At 39.2% G+C, this 14930-nt stretch overlaps 1 protein-coding gene across 1 annotated transcript in view; it reads left to right on the plus strand.

The window, feature by feature from the left end:
• The window catches only part of SLC2A9 (solute carrier family 2 member 9), an 85389-nt gene extending 83842 nt beyond the window's left edge, over nt 1–1547 (plus strand). Inside the window, exon 13 of the mRNA XM_027736280.2 lies at nt 339–1547. Within this exon, the coding sequence (XP_027592081.1) occupies nt 339–596 (258 nt within the window). The 3' untranslated portion in view covers nt 597–1547. The remainder of the gene's footprint in view (nt 1–338) is intronic.
• The last annotated feature ends 13383 nt before the right edge of the window (nt 1548–14930 follow it).

The following is a 14930-nucleotide window of genomic DNA, read 5'->3' on the forward strand; positions in this document are numbered from 1 at the left end:
TTGAGCACATTTCAGGAGCCCTGCTGCCACCCCGTGCCCGCAGTGCCTGAGCTCAGTCTGGTGTCTCCCGGCATCGCCCAGATTGCAGCTCCACACGCCTTTGCCAGGAACCTGCTTTTCTGTCGACAGGCCACAGGCAGTGTTGGAAGAACCAACAATTCATGCATTTTTATGAACTTCTCAGCACTCTGACTTGCAACGAGTGCCAGTATGTACTGTGCTTGGTTAAAAATTGCTCCATACACCCCATTTTTTCTTTCAAATCATTCCTGATGTTGCCTTTCTTCTGGATTTTTTTCCCTTTTGTCATGACTATCTCCTTTGTTTTCTATTCACAGGCTGGTTTACAGACCTACTGCTTCCTAGTGTTTGCTGCCATCTGCTTTGCGGGAGCGACCTACCTGTTTTTTGTCCTGCCTGAAACAAAAAATAAGACATTTCATGAGATCAGCCAGGCATTTGCCAAAAGGAATAAAGTAACTTTAGAAATGCAAGAAATGAACCACTACGCAGGGGAGAGGAAATCGAGTGCAGAACAAGAATCTGACTTCACGTCTTCAGTGGACAATGGGGAAACCAAAAAAGAGATTGTGTAAAATCAGGATACTCTCTCAGGGGATGAGGGCAAACATGCTCTTTTCATTTATAGCGGTGCACAACCTGTATTTTTTATGTGGCATCATGAACTGATTCCCCCTTGAATATGGTTAAAGCGAATATGGGTAAATTCATTAGCAGCTGGGGTGATGGTTGAGGCAATGAGAGGCAGGAGTATGGAATCAACTGGCTTGGAAAAGATCTCTGAGATCATCAAGTCCAACCCTTGATCCAACTAGACCATGGCACTAAGTGCATGTAGTAGCAGCAACTGATTAAAGAAATAAGAGACAGGGTTTTCTTGGCACCTGTGAAATTGGTGCTGTGGTGAGTGGGATGGGGAATATGGACTTGTAGAAGTGAAGTGGCAGTGGGGAGCCAGGGTTGTGAGCAGCAGCTGGCTGAGCATCCCCCTGTGCTCACAGGGAGGTGTGTGTGCTGTAGCCAGGAAGAGGAGGAGGTAGCAGGGAAAAGGGAAGAGATCCCAGTGGGGGTCTGCTAAGGATCAGTGCAAGCAAACCTAAAATGTCACCAGCATATATTTCTCCACATTTCCCAAGATATCATTCAGGTTGCACGTGAGAACTGAGGAACTGAAAGAAGACTCATGACACTTCCCTGACCTCCCGTTCCTTTTCCAGCTATTTTCACCTTCAGTTGTATTTTCTGAACATGTCCCACCTTACCACAAACAGGCAGCTGTGGGTCCAGATGAGTTTCCTTGTCTCTCTTGCAAATCCTGGTTGACTAGTAATAGTAACAGTTTCTGGGTTTGTTGGCACTACATTTCTCTGAAGATATATACTTAAATAATTTTATTTTTTAAGAATAGACTCAGAAGCTTTACTATGAAAAGAAAAAACTAAACCTCATGATGAAGTGAGAAAACTCTGGTGGTATGCGTAGGGCATAATATTAAAACAAAAAATCAAACATGCAGTGTTCCAAGGGTTGGGGTTTTCTGATTTTTTGGGGGGGCTGGGAGGCGGTTGTGGTTTTTTGTTTTGTTTTGTTTTTTGCTTTTCTTTTCAAATTCCTTTTAAAGTAAGTCTTAGGAGACAAAATTTCTCTGAGACCTGTTAGTTCTTAACACTCAGATCCCTCCAAAGGAATTTCGGTGCCTATTTCTTACTTAAACACTAATTTTTATTTGGGCATTAAATTCCGAAGCTCCAGGCCTAGTTCACATTAATAAGTTTCTAAGCTGTTTAGTGCTTTGTAAAACTTCTTAATTTCATGACAGGAAAACTCAGCAGGCTCTCAGTGGTTAGGTGAACTTTCATGGGACTTTTTTTTAAATGAACATCATCTTTGCAGTTTGCAATTTTGATAATAGTTTTTCTTGATCCTTTTAGGTACCTGGAGGCTGAGGGGTAATGAGCATTTTTAAATTAAATAGCTGTTTTACGTGAAAAGTCAGTAAGTCTTAGAGCTGCTCTCAGGTAGGAGTAAGACACAAGAAGAAAGTGCAGCATGTAGGCAGAGCCAACTGCTTCCACAAGTTATATTTACTAATCCAGAAACCCATACATTTGGAGCGTTTTTTATAAGAACATTTGCATATCTATTCATATGTATACATATACGAATATATATATATTCCAAGTATAGATATATTTTAATAATTAGTGGGTTAATATTAGTGGCTTTGAAGTGAAAGTGGGTAGATAGAGATTGGATACTAGGAAGAAATTCTTCACTGTGAGGGTGGTGAGGCACTGCCACAGGTTGACCAGAGACATTGTGGATGCCCCATCCCTGGAACTGTTCAAGGCCAGATTGAACTGGGCTTTGAGCAACCTGATCTGGTGGAAGGTGTCATTGCCAATGGTGGGGGTTGGAACTAGATGATCTGTAAGGTGCCTTCCAACCCAGGCCATTCTGTGATTCCATGATTTATATTTATATATTTATATTTATACACACATAAGATGGAGAATTGTTTTCCAATATCTGGGGTTTTTTTCATATTTCCCCAAGTGATAAGCTGGTTTTTGTTTTGTTCTACACTTTAAATTACACTGTAAATTAAAATCAGAGATCCTAATGTTTAGCTGTTACTACTAAATTATGTATATAGTTTTATACTGTGATTTATTTGTATGTGGCATATTTACTGCACACATTGTAAGCTGACCTAATAGGGCAATTTTACTACTAGGTAATAGAAAAAAAAATTGATGTAAGCCTTTATACCAGAATTTATGCTTTTTTACTGGGATAGGGGTACAGCAGTAAGAAAATGAAAATATGTATGAGAAAGAGAATTAAGAATGAAAAAATAAAATTTATGAGTTTGGTGCTACTATTAAGAGAGAGAGTGAATCAGGATTATACAAACTGATAATCATAGATAGAAGCTAATTGTGGAGAAAACTGAAGAAAAATGTCTGTTTAATAAGCACTTACAAAATTTTATATATAGCAAATGAAAATATTATCTTTCAGTGCCTTTAGTTCCCTATTCCATGAGTTACATCAGTCTTGCTAAGTGAATGGCTATGTAAAAAATGAGTGTGAATGCCACCCCTCCAGACAGTTTTAGGAAGAAATTCTTCCTTTTCTGCCTGCAGGGTGAGCCTGGCAAATTAAGACCTTCTCATTCAGATTGACAATTACATTGCAGTTAGGGCTACTAACACGGTATGATGTAATCTGCTTTGAGTCAAGGTGGCAAGATTGGAAACCATTATTATTAGAATTAGAAGAATTTAGCACTTAGTGCTGTTCATTAATGTTCATTCTAGACATTTTTAAAAATGGATAACTTCAATTAAATATCATGATGACCTGATATGGCAGTTTTATGGGGCTTCTGCAACAAAATAAAATCATCTTACAGTTGCTTACAGTTGCATTTGGAGCCTAGGTCTGAATGTGTGGATAGAGATGGCTCAACAGAATTTCCTGTTACACAGCTCAAGGGGCTGGTACAACATTAACAAGGGGTCATGTTTTTATCTTCTGCCATCCCATTTACCCACCTCTTGCCCTACCTGAGATGGGCACACGCTTCCTGTGTGGCCGCAAAGAAAGCTGCTACAGACTGAACGAGCCATGGGATGATGGTTCCACATCTCCCCAGTGGTTTGTTGCCACCTGTGGTACAAGGTAAAAGCAATTCCATTCTCCAGACCGAATGGCCAGGGCCCTGCTCACTGGCCAGGGAAGGTGGCTGCAGTGTCCTCTGCCTTGCGTTGTGGAAGTTTCAGATGTGCCAGTACTGCAATAACTTTCTCATCTCTGACCCTAATGAGAGTTTCGTGTTGTTCTTCAAGTTGTTCCATAAAGTTTTTTTCCATTGTTGTGTTGCTATAGTTTCTCCAGCAATGAGAGGATAAAATGGAAAATATCAGCAATTTATCATTTGGTTTTTCTTGTTGAATGTATCAAATTGTCTATAGCCTGTGTGTTTGCCAGTGAGTGTTGTGTGGTGCCACGTTCTCTTCTCCTGTCTGTGACACTGGGATGAGGTACTGCAGTGTGGTGTTTGTATGAGTACCACAAGTGTGTGTGATCAACTATGTCTGTGCACAGTGATCACAAAATAAACCTTTGGAATTAAAGTAAAATTATGTAGATTTTGTTCTGGGTAAATCTGAACCTCTACAGCTGCACGTTTTGATTCCCTGGGGTTTTGTGTGTCCCAGTACAAGTCTGTTCCATCCTTAGGTCTGGATGACCCAAGTCATTGTGGAATCTACAATTGGGTGGTTGGGAGTTAATGAGAAGAAAATCATCCCTGAATCTGTATATTTTTTTAAGCATTATTTACATTTTGCTTCTCAAATCAGATTCCACACTTCATTCTTTGGCATATTATCCTCAGCTTTAAACATCAGTGTGAGGAAAACGATTAAAACTGGTTAGTGGTAGTAATAGTTGTTTATAAGAATTGTTGAATCTGGTGAGGCTTTTTTGTAGAAAGCTATCTTTTGCAATGTATAAGTTTGAATTGCTAAAGGTCTACTTTCTGATGAGAAATTCAGTCAAATTACTATTTCTGCTACATGGATATGCAAAACCTGAAATCTGAAATATGTATAGAAAGTTGAATTTCATACTTCAGTTTTTTAAGCCAATTTTCATTCCACAAGGATCTGCTTTCTAGTGGGGGAAGATGTGAGTAAAAATCCATATGGGATCATTTTCATCTTCAGAGTAAAATGAAAAAAAGTAAAAAAAAACCCCACACTAAATCCAACTCTTTGAAATTTGCTTTCTTTCATTTGACTATTTTTATGTGCTTTTCCTTAAAGACATCACCATATAAACTATTGGATCTGCCATCACCTCACACAGTAGGAAGAACAAATCCAAGTAAAGCATTCTTAGGAAACACATGTGGACTTTTCATTTCAGTTTACCTCCAGTAAACAGAGTTCAGATACAACCTAAAAATCTAAAATACAAAGACCCAGACCAAAGCACGTTTGTTAATACAAATATTCATGCTGTTAAAACATTCAGGCTTGAGTCCATACTTAATTGTCTCTGCAAGTGGTTTTATTTGAAAGTGAGCCCTGTGAAAAGGTGAATTTCCAGGCAAACACTTGGTACTTGGACTCCTAATCAAGTTATCAGAGCTCAGTAAGCAATCATGCATAACCTGAGTCACTACAGCCCTCTTCCTTGCAGGCTAAGCTGCATTAACCTTGCTTTTTCCATGACCTATGAGAAACACAGGCATTGGATGGTCGAGCTTTTTCTTAACGTGTTCCCTCTTAAGCTTCACTACTGTTAAATTCTTTTAAACCTAGGATTTTGAGTTAAAACAAAACAAAAGTACTGAAGAAAAGCTTTCAGGAGACACATATGCAGTGATTAGTGAAGTTCATAGAAATCTTCTCCAGTGGTTTCAACTGCACTAATGTACCCAAGAAAGACATGGTATACTTACAGGAGTTGGGAAAACCAGCACATTTTTATCTTCTTTAGTAGTAAACTAATGGCTTATTTCCTCAATCTGGGAAACAATATTATTATTCAGATGCTGTAAAAGCACTAATCTGATGCTTTTCTTCTGAATTTGGGAGTGGTTGGTTGGTTGGTTGAAGATTTGTTGGGTTTTTTTTATCTAAGTGAGAACACTGGTAGTCTGGTTCATACACCAAAGAAGAGTGCCAAGAGTGAGACCCCTGGAGTAGCTGGCTGTCTTAAGATGATTTACAAAAGGTAAAAAGCAAAATATAACTCTGTCAGACCCCTGAAACACAATCCATTAAGAGCATGATCTTGTAGAGGTAGGAGATAATTTGTCTGTTGCTATGTAAGCTGCCATGCAGAAATATTGATTTTAGTTTCATTTTCTCTTGTTTCTCTCAGGACAAAAAATCAGTCGAGCTAAATGCGATGCTCACCTCTACATTTGTTCCACTTTTTTTTTCTGACTTGTTCCACCCAATTATACAAAAATTTTTACAATTCACATTTGAAAACTAGAAAGCAATAACTACTTAGGAAAAGCAAGCATGCCAAAGATTAAAAAAGTGATAAATACAATTTTCTCTGCAGGCTGACATTTTCAAATATGCATTCAAGAATTAATTACTTAAATCCAAATTTTGTATAATTTCATATCTTTGGATTAAACTCTACAGACTCTGTATATGCATATGTGTATATATAGAGATACTTTTATGTTATCCCATGGAAAAAATTCAGCGGCTTTAATTCTTAGACATAAAAGAAATGGACCATTTGGAAATTATGTCAAGTTCTGAACTAAACAGGTAAGACACACTGGGACTCAGACGCTTCCATAAACAAACTTAGCTAAAATTTGCACGATCTTAGGTTTGGAAAAGTTGTCTAGCAAGGCTGTCTCCTTTTGGCCAGCCTTAGATTTTTCATCTTGCACCTTTCTAAACTGTTAGGTAGAGACTACTCTGCTCATTTACTTAAATTTATTTTGAGGCATCAAAGGAAAACATCAAAACTCTTTTCACTTAATTAGAGAATAATTTTTATTGAAGACCCTTGAGAAGCAGGATGTATTAGCAGAATGCTCAGTCTGGGCCAAGCCAAATATACTCTTCTAGTATCTAGTGATGTATTTTGTACACCAGTCTCTCAGCCTTTTAGTGGGGAGGTTTCATTGCCACCTGCTCCCTTTTTATCCCTCCTCTATCCCCACCTTCCCCCTGTGGCTGCACTTGGCCTCTCCTGCCAGCACATCTTTAGAATCAACTTGTTCATCAACTGAGAAGTAAAACAGTATCAAGTGGCAGAAAGGAGAAAGTCACTTCTCAGCAGGATAAAAGGATGACACTGTGCAACCTGTGGCCCTCTTGCAGACAGATGCAGCTGCAACTGTTAAACTTTTTTGTAGATTTTGGAAGGGACATAAATGATGCAACCACAAGGAAGGTGGAAGAAACTCTTGAGTTTTTGACTGAGCAGCTGCTGACAGAGGAAATCTGTGTCTGAGAAATCATCCAAGTGACTTAGACGTTGCTGCTGTTGATTTAATTCATATAAAATACATAGGTAGGCATCTGAGCTATGACTGAACTAATGATAAAAGCACTGCTCACTTTGCAACAGTAATCAAAGAAAACAAAGGACCAAAGGGATAGGAATGGACAACACAAGTATTACAAGTCTTGTCCCCCTCTGAAAAAAGGGACTTAGGAGGAGGCAGATTATAATTATTTTAAGTTTTCTAATGGAATATGAAAGTCAAAAAAAGTTAAGAAGAAACATAACTGAGGAAAACAGGATGCAAGACAGAAGGATGACATATTTTTACAGTACATGACACAGGACTTATTCAATGAGCAATTAAAAATTAATTTTAAAGTAATAGAAAAATTCAGAAATGCAGAACCAAAACAATGTAAAACCCTAATTCATTGGCACAAATTAGAATTAATTAAATTTTTTTGGAGTAGATATTTAAATTGATGGCAATTTTCATATTTAACTTAGACACCAGAAATAAATAAAAGCTACAGCTAATAAAATGTGAGAAATTTCTCTAAGGAGCTTAGTTGCCTATAATTGGACATTAGATCCTACTTTCACCTTGCTTTGAAATGTACAGATAATTTATGGACATAACCAACACTTTGTCTGGACCATTGCTCAGACATGCTGTTACAATTCTTGCAAGTTGCAGTGAGCACTATTTGCTGACCCAAGTACAATAGAAGTGGGAAAATCCCAGCACTACCCAATAAATAAATAAATCAGACTCCAAGTCTCACATTGTTTAAAAAAACAACCCCCAACTCTTAAGTTTTTTCCACACAAGGGAGCATTTAGATTAAAATTGAAACATTATGCCTACTGATAATCATTGGGAAATTGTGTGCTGAACTTTCTTTACTCTTCCAGGAGCTTTGCTACATTCTATTAACTCAATTTTGCATGGTTGTTACTTGGTACAAGTTTCAGCCTCTTCTCATTGTTGACAGACTGGGCTAATAAACATTAGAAATGAATGTTAGTAAGACAGAAGGAAAATGGGAACAATTCAGCAATAGTAGGAGGAGAATCAGCCTGTCTGGCAAGCTTGTGTGTTTGCTATGAACCAGGACAGCTGGCTTTGATTATTTAAAAAACCTAATAAGTAGCTTTTTTAGATATTCTCAAACTATTTACTAAATGGGGTCAGCTTTGCAGTCCAAACCACCGGCTTGAAGAACTGGAGTTCAAATAGAGTAGGTGATGTCGGCACCTGGGATGTAGGTGGTGCTGAAGAGATGATCATTCTGGAATTCAAAATCACTCACAGCTCTGACAATTTTTGTTTTAAATTTAGAAGTGACAGGAAAATTGTTACACATGATACATGCTTTCACCGTCATTAGAGTTACTCAATACTACTTTAAAAATCAGATTTTGAAGGCAAAGACATTTCTTTTTTCTTTCAAATGAAGGATGTTGACAATACTTTCTTCTGTACACAATATTAGGCCACGGATGACTATTTGATGGCCATTTTTGATCAGTTATACCATGAACAGTTTCACCAGACCAACAGTGGAAAAGTCTTTCGTGGCCCACTTGACAAGGAGATGTCTTTTAGGTTGCTTGTACTTCAGTATCAAAAGAAAAATGCCAAAATAGTCAAATATAAAAGCCACTCAGTTCTGGAGCTCCAGACCATAGTTCTTGGAGAAGTTTTACCACTGAATATTGGAGGTCAGATCTGAGGTAGGTAATGGTGGGCATTTTACCCTTCCCTTCCATCACAGGTCAGGATTTTACTCAAAACTTTTACACAACGTTGACTCTTCACATAAATGCTTGTAGCAGTGTGAAAATGATAGGTTATCAACACAAATGAGGGCTAGTCATAAGATTAAAAATTAACAGGACTGGGTCCTTGTTCAGTTAACAGCGGATATGGCCAATCTCCCCAGTCTGTGGTCCTATAGATTTATTATGGAGCTGACCAGGATACTCCTGCTGCCACCTAAGAGTGAAATTAAAACCATCTCTACAATTTGCTTTCTGCTTTGAGAATCTGCTTGGTAGGACTTAGTACAACAACGGGATTGGCCTGGGCATTTATCTGTAATATTTCATCTGACCTACATGCACAATTCGAGCAGTGTGAGATCTGCCCTCCTTACAACTGATTGGGTTGGACCAAGTTCCTGCATGTTGTCACTGCTGGCAGCAGATCAGAGATCCAGTCCCTCTCCCTCAGCCTGGCAGAAGTGCTTAGTTTAGTCCTTTCACAGTTACTTAAAGGACAAAAACTTTACAACCTGTTGAGCTGGTACATGATAAATGCTTAATCTGCTCTATGACCTTTTGTGCTTCATATATATGGAATTCGGTACTTGCTTTATTCTGATCATTTTTGGTGTTCTCTTCATTTGTGTATGTGTCTTTCATAGCCAAAGAACTTCTGCCCTTGCCTCTTTTTAAGCTGCAGAAACCTGGGAGATCAGATTCTCTTGCATTATAAAACAAAAAATAACCTTGCAGGGTATTTATTTAATAACTCACCAAATAACATCTTCACAACCCCTTTCAAAATCTATGCTTTTGTTAGCTGGATTTACTGGGGACTAACAGAGAACAAGGATGAAGCACCACAAGAACAAATGTTGTAAAAGTCCACGAAGGTGTTGAAGATGGAAGAGGGAAGAGTCCCTCTTCCTCCAGCTGCCGCTGTCCTGCAAGGAGCCAGTTCATCTGCAGGACAGCTTTGGGGGCTGTGAAGTTCCTGCCACATGACAGGAGAAGGAGCAGCACTGCTCTACCTCGCTTATGTTTCCAACAGCTTCTCAGACAAAAAGCAGACTGTGAAGCGGATGTGAGAAGCAGAAATAGCAGCTAAATACCAGGCTCTGCCCAGCCAGGCTCTGCCAGCTGACCCTCCGGCCTAAGGTGCATCCTTAGCACACTAGATTTAACACACAGCACAAATGTCTATAAACCTTTCTAGCCCAAGGAAAAATCACTGCTTGGAAAAAAAATTATACATAATGCTCAAAAGTTTGCTTATCTTCAGGTATGACAGTCCTCTGACAATGACACAGCAATCAAATACCAGCTTGGTTAGACCTTACTCTCACTTGGTGGAGTAAATACAGTTCTGTCACTGTAGTGACTAATGACTGCATCAGATGAATCCTGGTGCAAAACAGAAGGAAAAATATACATTAGACAGCTAAATATTAGTCAGTTACTCCTTGTATATATTCATCACAGTATGAAGAATGCTCATGGACTTTAAATGTCTTGTGTTGTTATGATGGTAATTGCTTTTTTTAAATAATTATTAAAATTAGATAATTGCTCTTTCCAGCTGTTTCTTCTGCAATATATTCAAATAATAGTTATGCACAGAGAAACATGCACCTCAGACTCAAGGGAAGTCTTGCTCCTGGGTCAATAGTGCAGCTTTGTGATTCATTTCCAAAATTACAAGTGCAGAGATCTTTTTATTCAAAACGGGGAATGTGTCCAAAAATGTCCTTTCATTGCACTAATTGCTTTCAGTTATGAGATCCACTCCCAGAATAATGGAAGCTATATGCACAGTAGGGGATATATATGTATTTTCATGCACAGTTCTTTATACTTAGATGCCTATAGATGTAATAAAACTTTATGTGCCCTACAACACTGAAAAAACCCCCAAATTTCATATTCTAATAGCAGTAATCCAGTAAACTGTATCTCCTTGATTAGATGTCTTCATTAAATTGCACAAACTGAAGCACTTCTCCAGACCAGTTCACAGATTTTTAAATTATTTATGTACCTGTAAAGAGTCTAGTGATTTGCTTTCTTTAGTTAGTAAAGAGAATTTCTATAAATCATCACTTGAATAGTTTTAGTCCTTGAAATATAAATGCAACTGTGCACAATTAGTGAAGAGGGATTCCAGGTTCCTGCTGGTTTATTTTTTTCTGCATTCATTCCCAGTTATTGATGCAAAGTTTGTAATAACCATCAGTGTACTCCTGTGTGAGCTGTGTGTGCAAATCCAGGACCAACAATAGGCTGTGAAATATAGCTCTTGCCAAACTGAGAGCAGTTTAAAAAGCCACTGAAACTAAGTTTTTGTGAGTTATTTTCAGTCTGGTCCTACACTGAACATATTCAAAAATTCTCACACAGCTTAACTAACAGCTTTGAATGCCTCATGAATTTTTATGATCTTGTTAATACTGAAATAGTGAAGTTCTTTCTGTATTGCTTAGTTTATATTGGCAGTAGAATGGGGAGTTATATTAATCTATCGATGCCTGCATCTTTTTCTGTATTCCAGCACAATGTTTATAGAAAAAAAAGTTGTGTGATATCATAAATCCAGAGTCTTTGGGGTTTGACAGCTAAAGCCTAGGTTTACACAAGACTAGATGGCTCAGGTACAGTAAAACATTTTGTAATTTAGTCCTCCAAAGCAAAATCCACTGTTTTTACACAAACTGGAACTGTTTTTCTTGTTTGAATTGCCCAAACAGCTTTACAGGCGCTCAGTGGGTGCTCTTAGCCTGCCTGACTGGGTCAAAGTCCTGGCTCCTGATGAATGTTTTCAGAGGAACTGCTAAGGATATGGAGGGGGAAATCACATTCTTCACCCTACATGTTGACTCCATTTCAAAATGATACCAAGCCATTGAGAACATGCTTTTTCTTAGTCTCGGCTTCTTCTTTTAAGCACAATTCCCACAGCACCTTCACCTCTCACACAGTTCCAACCCACTTCTCATATTGTCCATCAATTACATTGTTTTCTACTTTCTATCAGCTTGTGCCTCATTGGTGCAAACAGTGTTTTTCAGGTCTGCAGTCCTGCAGGTTTTTGATGGGAATTGTGATTTACACATTTTCAGTTTTCAAGTCCATCATGCATGTTTGATTCCCTACTCAGGGTTCATAATGAGGTGCAGTTCAGTCTTGCAGGTCACAAAACAAAGCTGCGCTAACGTGAAATGAAACCAATATACAGAGTCTGACAATGACAGAATTACTTACGTTGGAAAACACCCCTAAGATCACCAAGTCCCACCATTAACCCAGCACTGCCAGGTCCAACACTAAACCATGTCCTTAAGTGCCACCTTTACATGTCTTTTAAATACCTCCAGGGATGATGACTCTACCACTTCCCTTAGCAGCCTCTTCCAATGCTTGACAACCCTTCAGAACAGCCTGCCCAGCATATCAGCTGAGTCTCATCTGATAGGTTTTGAGGAAGAAGGTTTTGTGGTGCTGGTAGATATCAGCCTCTGAAGAAAGAATGAAAGAACCGGGGCTCAGCATAAAGAAATCCACCACATGGAGAAATATATGTATTTCTACATATATATAAGAGGTTGCTGCAAAAAGAGAAGACATAAACTGTGCTCTTGCTGGATTCAACAAGAACTAGTGGGGTTCAACTGCAATTTTTTCTTTTTTCTTTTTTTTTTAATACCACTAAAGTCAGCATGACAGTGGAGTAGATGTCTGTGGGAGCTGGGGAAGGTTTTTCTCTGGTTGTGCCAAAAAATATATTGTAGAAAGTGATTTAGATGCAATTAATCCCTTTCTAACAAGGCACTAGAATATTTCCATAGTTCTCCCACGGCCATATGCAACAATCTTCTAGTGCTCACAAGTTCAAATTTCTGGACTTCAATCATTGGCAATGTGATACAAGGCAGGATGAAGCCAACTGTAAAGACTATTAACAGCCAGAAACCACACAGTGAGCAGGAATGTAATGACAATTTCTCTTACTTTTTGAAGTGCCCTGAATCCCCCTGACCCTGACTGGGAGTGAGCTGTGAACAGGCAACTCCCAAAGACACAGATAAGACACAGGTGTTTCTAATTCCATGTGGAATAATCTGTGCTTCAGCTCCTTTCATCTTTTATCCTTTTCTCTTTTTCTACAACATAATCAAAGCCTTTCAGTGCAAATTTTTTAACTGACAGAATACAAGAGATAATTGTTGAATTTTTGAGTGACTTCACCCAGAAAAACCTCTCTCCTGATAATCCTGATAATATATTTCTGTCTCCAGCAGAAGCATGCAGTATTGATTATAGTTTTTTGACACGCTCAGAACTTATTTTATCCTGAAATTGTTTTACAGTGCAGCAGAGAAAAAGCCATCACCATACTGAGTGTATCACTTTTAGCTAACAGTGCTGCAAAATGTGGCTAGCTGCTCTCATCTATACATTATCCACAGAGCCAGGGTCTAACTGTGCTCCTTCTGAATGTGACGGGAAAAGTCAAAAAAAGGAAATCAATAGGAATAGGAAAAGCATTTTAATTAGCATCTCAAATTCAAAATGCTAAACATATTGATCTGGAAAGTCTCTGATAATTGCAGCTGAGCATCACAATATAGAAATGCCACAACACTCAGTTACACTGTGTTTTAAAGCCATGTGTCAAAAAAAAAAAATTGCTGCTGAATAATTTTATTCTCTTGGCTCAGCTTTAGTGGAAGCAGTGATTTGTGTTGATATTGTGGAGTGAAAGACTTCAGTTTATGTCCTCTGGATGGAACCAGTGGGTGACGTAAATGCACTCCTCATTAAGGCAATGTGGTTAAATGAAGGAACAAACTCTACCATAAACCATCTAGAACTTTCCAGGCACCTTGCTGTGTGCTAGTAACTTGGTAGGCACAAGTTTAATCTTCCCAAATGAGTCACGATAATACACACTCATGTTGAAAATAAACAGAAAATGGAGTCTCTTCGGTATATATACCAAATCCCAACATCTGCTCCACAATAAACATACACTGCACAGTTGCTGAATATTAGTGCTTTCATCAGCAGAGAAAATCAACTTTGAATAGCTGACTACCTACTTCCAGTAGTTACATGGTGCTTTACCTTAAATAGCTCTCTCTTGGGAGAGAGACACCCTGTAAAGAATGTTTTAAAGATCACCTTCCAACAGTGTGCTAACATCAGCCCAGTCATAGCTGTAATGTCTGTACTGGGGTGAGCTATGGCCCATGACCTCTCCCAGCATCTCACAGTGCTTCTGGCTAACACCACACAAGCAATGCAGTTGCCCTGGCATGAGACCTGCTGCAATGGCAAAGGGTGAAACATGACTGCAGAGAGGTTGGGAAAACTCAGGGACCCATCTGTAGATCCTGCTCGTCTTCTGAGAGCAGAGCTGCGGGGCTCCCAAGGAGCTACTCCTGTCATCTTCTCAAGGTCTTTTTATCCTGTCAGAGAGGGCATTTGGAGGCACAGGGAGACCTGATGACTCTACCCCTTAGAAAGACTGTCAGATTAGGCTGAGAGGAGGCAGGTAAGCTGGCCATGCCTATCACAGCCAAAGTAAATCAGAGTGCTTCTCAGCAGCAGAATAAAACCAAATGCAAAACACTCTGCTCTCTGGCAACAGTGGCTTGAGGCAGAAAGGACTCTGCATAGTTCTGGTCCCACTCTTAACTGGGAGCACAGTACCTCACCAGGACACACAAGCAGGGAGAGAGGAGACCCCTACCTTACTTTTTGCCACGTAAATCTCACTATAATCTCCTCTCAGGCTTTGGAAACTGCTGATGAAGGTATATAATTGCATGCTCAATTGCGAGAGCATGTAATTGTCAGAGCCAGAACCCCTTCTGTTGCCAGTGACCCTGGGGCTGGAGAGGACTTTCTCTCTCCATACTGTCATCTCTTTCCACTATTACTGCTATAAAAGACATTTTGCAATGCAACAGTGGCAAATCCACACTTCACGGCCCATGTCTCATCCTGGGGAGTTAAAAGACAGCTCTCATCCCTGGGCTATTTCACCTCAGAGGCAGCAAGGCTGTGGTGGGTCAGGAGCTCCCACATGTGTGACCAAGCCAGCCAGGCAGCATCTCCTATGAGATTATCCTACCGAGCTCATC

This window comes from Pipra filicauda, unplaced genomic scaffold, assembly GCF_003945595.2.
Source record: "Pipra filicauda isolate LSUMZ 115617 unplaced genomic scaffold, ASM394559v2 scaffold43_size3849885_pilon, whole genome shotgun sequence".
NCBI lineage: Eukaryota > Metazoa > Chordata > Aves > Passeriformes > Pipridae > Pipra > Pipra filicauda.